The 6,096-nt window shown below is 46.1% G+C and overlaps 1 protein-coding gene across 1 annotated transcript; it reads right to left on the bottom strand.

Annotated features, from left to right (window-relative positions):
• Positions 1–671: 671 nt before the first annotated feature.
• Positions 672–5,820, bottom strand: LOC144672911 (RDS/peripherin-like protein xRDS35). The gene is made up of 3 exons (XM_078534914.1): positions 5,033–5,820; positions 3,491–3,737; positions 672–1,805 (listed from the first exon to the last, which is right to left on the bottom strand). Exons 1-3 carry the CDS (start codon positions 5,611–5,613, stop codon positions 1,578–1,580), a joined length of 1,056 nt encoding a protein of 351 aa, XP_078391040.1. The 5' UTR covers positions 5,614–5,820; the 3' UTR covers positions 672–1,577.
• Positions 5,821–6,096: the final 276 nt, after the last annotated feature.

The raw sequence follows: 6,096 nt of genomic DNA, 5'->3' as shown, positions 1-6,096 counted from the left end.
TGGGAACAGAGGGAAAATATCAGAATGCACATTTCCATATATTTGGGTGTGGTCACTGTTGTAATGTAGGAAACACAGCAGCCGATATACACACAGCAAGATCCCACAAACAGCAATGTGTTAATGATCCAGGTCATTTATTTTTAGTGATGCTGGTTGAGGGATAAATATTGGCCCCAGGACACCGGGGAGAACTCCCCCCTGCTCTTCTTCCAATAGTGGCCGTGGGATCTTTTACACCCACCCGAGAAGGCAGACGGGGCCTCGGTTTAATGTCTCATCCTGAAAGACGGCACCTCCAACAGTGCGGCACTCCTTCAGCACTGACCCTCCGACAGTGCAGCACTCCCTCAGTACTGACCCTCCAACAGTGCGGCGCTCCCTCAGTACTGACCCTCCGACAGTGTGGCGCTCCCTCTGTCAGTACTGACCTTCCGACAGTGCGGCGCTCCCTCAGTACTGACCCTCCGACAGTGTGGCGCTCCCTCAGTACTGACCCTCCAACAGTGCGGCGCTCCCTCAGTACTGACCCTCCGACAGTGTGGCGCTCCCTCAGCACTGACCCTCCGACAGCACGGCACTGCCTCAGTACTGACCCTCTGACAGTGCAGCACTTCCTCAATACTTAGTTGTTGTTGAGAGACCCTTGTTTTATCATAAAATGTTTTGATAAATAATGTTCTTAAATTCATAGGTTCTGTTATCAGACCTATATTTCAGAATTGTCTTGCTTGCTTTGGTTTATTAAGTTATGGCTACAGTTTATAGTTTGGCAGCAGACCAACAGAGAACTTACTACAGAATTAACGCTGCACAGAGTCCCATCCTTGGAAACATTTCCTCTTTATCCTTTCACAGGCTGAGGGAAGCCATTTTCATTACCATTGCTCAGGCAACCATTTTGAATATTGAGAAAGGCCTCAGCCCCTTGCTGAGAGTGCATCTAGGGTTTGCCAACTTCTGCAGCATTGCCCTGGACTCTCCAGGAATTGAAGATTGGTCTCCAGGACACTGCTATGGTTAAGCCAAGGAGAAAAATCACAGGGCCATTAAAAAAAAATTACAAGTTTTCTTCAATTTCTTTGAACAATTCTGTTTATTATTTATACAGATATTGGAGTTGGGGATGGAGGGTGTTTTAGTGGCTGAGGTAGGAGGTCTTATAATGAAAGCCTCAAGAAATGCATCGAACTAGAGTTGGGAACCCTAGGTGTTACTTGTCAAGTGTCAATGTGAATCTGGGTTCTGGGGGTGAAAGGTCAGGTGCTAACACTCAGGGCACAGGTTGAGTTTAATGTTGATAAAAGCTGACTTGAGGGAGGATTGTGTGTTTGTGAAGTGAGGGCCCCTATGCATTGGCATGAGGCAGAGGAACTGAGGCTGGGTAGACAGCCGCTAGGTTAAGGGTCACTCAGCACCCCCGAGCAGTAAGCAGGGCAATCTGGCAGAAGATTGCAATATTTCATTGCACGAAATCAAATAAAGGAGATTCAACATTAAACGTTAGCTACGTCCAATAGTCACCTCTGGGGTGACTCCTGTTACCCAGGCTGGCGCTTCTCCTAGTTGGAAAATGTCTATTTATCTGTTTTGTCCCCCTCTGTTGTTGTCGCCTCGGTTGCTGCTGGTTCTGTCTGCACCTGGTTAAAGCTGAACTTGGCCTTCACTGCCTCGACAGTGGCACACACTGTCTCCATCGGCCCCTTCTCCAGCAGGTAGCCTTCAGAGTCACACTCGGGATTCTCCTGCCCCACGACAGCTTCTGTCGCTATGCTGAGGTAGCGCAGTCCCGTCAACACACCAAGCTACAGACACACATAAAATAAACAAGACCTGATGCATCAGACACACATGACACAGCAGGAAAATCATCTACCTCATCATCAGGTGAAAGGCGGGGATGTAGTGGGTTACACTTAGAGGTAACCTCGTGGTGTGAGAAAGTAATTGGCTGGGGGTTAGGGCAGAGTTTGTTTTCTGATTGGGAGGATGGGATCTCTACTCGGGCTTCACCTTCTCACCATATTTATCAATGACCTGGATCAGGGATAGAGAATCATTGCTGAAAAGGGAGACATGTTGTCGAAGCTTTTCATCTTGCACTCGTCAAGACAAATTTCAAAGGGAGCACCCTTTCCTCAAGCAGTATAAATTGTTGCTCCCTTGGAAATTTGCCACTCTTGCATTTGCCCTGATGAGTGCAAGATGAAAAGCTTCCAACAGCATGTCTCTCTTTATAGCAATACTCAAGCTCCGTGGTAACAAACAACTATTTGAAGAGACAGTTGTACATCCAGGTTTTTAGATGACACTAAGTTAAGAGGCAGAATGAGTTGTGTGAATGGGAACAGAAAGTTGTAATAGGATATAGACGGATTCAGTGAGTGTGGAAAACTATTTCAACATGGGCAGTGAGGTTAAGCTGCATTTGAAAAAAACAAATTGGAATATTTTATTAAAAATGAGAGAGTAGGAGCTGTGAGAAGTACAGGGTTTTACACAATTCTCTAAAAGTGAGTGGACAGTTACAAAAAGTAATCAAAAGACCTAATGGGATGTTGACCATTATCTCAAAAGGGTTGAAATACAAATGGGAGGGAGTTATACTTCAGTTGTACGGAGTTCTGGTTGGACCCATCTGGTTTCTATTCTTTCATGGGATGAGGGTGTCACTGGCTATTCCAGAACTTTTATTGCCCCTTGAGAAGGTGGGGGTGAGCCACCTCCTTGAGCCGCTGCAGTCCATGTGGTGTAGGTACACCCACAGTGCTGTTAGAGAGGGAGTTCCAGGATTTTGTTCTGGATATAGTTCCAAGTCAGGATGGTCGTGTGGTTTGGAGGTGGTGGTGTATCTGGAGTAACTGTGTTCAGTTCTGGACACCGCACCTCAGGAAGAGGGCATTGGCCTTGGAAGGCAGGTGCAGCACAGGTTCAAAGAATGATACTGGGGCTGAAAGGGTTAACTTACAAGAACAGGTTGCACAGACTAGGCTTGTATGCGCTCGAGTATAGAAGATTAATGGGTGATCTAATCAAGGGGTTTAAGATGATTAAAGGATTCAACAGGGTTGATAGAGAGAAACTATTTCCTCTGCCAGTGATAGCCGTGTCCTGGGAATGAATGGAAGAAGAAATCTAACTGTTGATTTGATATAAGATTTTGATCGAGCAATGAAATGAGGAGATTTGTCTGACATATCTCACTGATGAAAGCACTTCCAACAGATAGAATCCATCCCAACAATTCTTCATTTAGCTAGTGGGTAGGTGGCAACAGGCTGAGCCATAGAGGAGACAAGCATGCTCAACCCCCACCCATTTCCCCAACTTACTCTGAGGAGGAGAGGCAAGTCTCCCAGAAAGAGAGAGAGCAAGCCTTCCAGGCATAGTTCCCACATCCCCAGCCTTCTCCTGACCCCAGAATCAAGCAAAGCTCAAAGGGAAATGTGAGAGGACACGGGCTGGGTAAACAGCGGAGGGCAGTCCTCACCTGCATGACATAGCAGAGCAGCACGCTTGTTCCAATGGTCGCCATCATCCCGGTATAGTAGCTGAGCAGAGACTCTCGACATCCTGTCAGCCATATGTTCAGCTCCTCCGTCTGGTACTCGTAGTTGAAGTGAGCAGAGTTGTTGGTGATTTGACGCTGGATGCAGGGCCGAGGGGAGTTAGGGTTGCAGCAACTGAAGGGGACACCATCAATCAGGTACCTGCCATCCACATTGCTCTTAATATGACTGGAACCACATCAAAAAAAGTCAGATCGCATGGAGGCAAGAACAAGCATTACATAGGCTAACAGAGGATAAATGGCACAGAGGGTTGTGAATCTTTGGAATTCTCTACCCCAGAGGGCCGTGGACACTCAGTCATTGAGTATGTTTAAGGTAGAGATTGATAGATCTCTGATTAAGAATAAAGTAAAGGGTTATGGGGATAGTGTGGGTAAAAGGCATTGAAGTGTTTGATCAGCCATGATCATATTGAATGGCAGAGCGGGCTCAATAGGCTGAATGGTCTTCTCCTGTCCTGTTCCTATGTTCCTAAACAGGCTATTCTGCTCAACCAGTCCATGCCAGTGTTTATGCTCCACTTGAGCCTCCTCTCATCTTTTCTCATCTAAATCTAGCATCATAACCCTCTATTCCCTTTGTCCTCATATGCTTGTCTAGTTTCCTCTTAACTGTATCTATACTATTCACTTCAACCACTCCCTGTGGGAGCGAGTTCCACATTCTCCCTACTCTCTGGATAAAGAAGTTTCTCCTGAATTCCTGATTGGATTTCTTGGTGACTATCTTATATCAATGGCCCCCAGTTCTGGTCTCCCCGACAAGGGGAAACATTCTCTCTGTATCCGCTCTATCAAAACCTTTCAGAATTTTAAAGACCTCTGTTAGGTCACCCCTCAGCCTGTCGATCCTCTCCTGATATGTATACCCATACATTTCTGGAATGATCCTTGTAAACCTCTCTGCACCTTTCCAGTGCCTCTATATCCTTTTTATAATATGACAATTAGAACTACACAGAGCACTCAAAGTGTGGGCTGATGAAGATTCAATACAGGTTTGACATAACTTCCCTACCTTCCAATTCCGTGAATTCAATTCACATTGAGCATAGGGACAGGGGGAGGCCATTTGACAGCTTTTTGGGGGGGAAGAGAGTTCCAGATTTCCACTCCTCTTTGTGTGACGAGGTGCTTCCTGACATCACCCCTGCACGACATGGCTCAAATTTTAAGGTTCTGTCCCCTTGTTCTGGACTAATTTTTCTCTGTCTAATCTACTTAATCCTTCAATCACCTCAGTTAGATCACCCCTTAATCTCCTATACTCAAAGGAATAGATGCAAAGATTGGATTGGGGAAGGGATAAAAAGAAAATATTGACACAACAAGGAGTCAAGCCAAAAAAAATGATTGAAATAAAAACGGCAAATGCTGGAAGTACTCAGCAGGTCTGGCAGCATCTGTGGAGAGAGAAACAGAGTTAATGTTTCAGGTCAATGACCTTTTGTCAGAACTTACTCCCTCACTTCCTTGTTGTTGAAGTCTAGGAATCGATTACTGATCCACTGCACCTGAAACCAGTCCCTGTAGTTGTTGTTCCCACAGCACTGGAACTCCATCTGGATGTGGTCTATTGTCCTCTTCTGGTAGCATCTGCCTGGGGTGTCTGTGTCCTTGTAGAAACGGATTCCATTTTTCAGGCCAATCTTCAGTGAAGCGTCCAGATTTCCTCTCATGAAGTAGCTCAAGAGTGAAGCAAACAGCATGAGAAAGGTGAAGAGGAAGGAGAAGATCAGGAAGGGTTCCACGTAACCCTTCCATCGGGGGAACTTGGCCAGATCCAGTGAGTCATTGCACATTTTGACCCCACTGAAATTGATGAGCATGGAGAGGAGCCCCACAAAGATTAGGGTGTTGGGAACAAGGTGGATGTCAGTGTTGTCCATCACCTCGCTCCGTCTCTTGAGTTCGCATTTGAGATAAATTCCCAATGCGAAAGTTAGGACCCCAGTAAAAACCGAGAACCAGCACAGCATCCCTAGGGATTGTGCCAACTGCATACGCTTTTGGAAGGTGAATTTCACTTTGAACAGGACCATCTCTGTGCCAATCTGTGGCCTCTCTCTCACTGTACAGAGAGGGGAGGGGGTAGTGGGGAAGAGAGGTTTGCAACACAATCAAATCAGACAGGCTCGAGTGCGACAGCCCTAACCTGCTCTTCCATCGCGGTCCTGTACTGTTGGCTGCAGAGAGCTGAGGGGAAAGTGAGAGAGAAAGGTTTAACCTAAATACAGGCGGTAAAGCCGTGATTTAGAACCAGTGTCCTTCCAATAAAAACAAAGAGACAATTGTCCAAATCAGCAACTAGCATCTCAATGTCACCTGTGAGCTTTATCAGTGCTTATCATTCTTTAATACCCCTGGTGTCGTCTTGTAATATGTACAGTAATAATCCACTGGCCTCTATCTTTGTCCCAGCTTACTTGTGTGAAGGTACTTTGTTCAGCCAGCTACGGTAGTCATGGGTCAAGTATCCTTTATCTGAAACCCTCAGGGCCAATTGCGTTTCAGATAATTTCGGT

The sequence above is a fragment of the Cetorhinus maximus genome, unplaced genomic scaffold (assembly GCF_964194155.1).
Source record: "Cetorhinus maximus unplaced genomic scaffold, sCetMax3.hap1.1 HAP1_SCAFFOLD_140, whole genome shotgun sequence".
NCBI classification, from domain to species: Eukaryota; Metazoa; Chordata; class Chondrichthyes; order Lamniformes; family Cetorhinidae; genus Cetorhinus; species Cetorhinus maximus.
The sequence above is the reverse complement of the archived record's forward strand: the minus strand, read 5'-3'. Positions and strand labels throughout refer to the sequence as shown.

Bases quoted from the DNA above. Each gene is read 5' to 3' on its own strand.
- LOC144672911 (XM_078534914.1), bottom strand. From the start codon at position 5,613: ATGGTCCTGTTCAAAGTGAAATTCACCTTCCAAAAGCGTATGCAGTTG. The intron at 3,738-5,032 runs GTAAGTTCTGAC...ATGTGGTTCCAG, and splicing joins AACAACAAGGAAGTGAGGGA to TCATATTAAGAGCAATGTGG. The intron at 1,806-3,490 runs GTGAGGACTGCC...GTGTGTCTGTAG, and splicing joins TGCTCTGCTATGTCATGCAG to CTTGGTGTGTTGACGGGACT.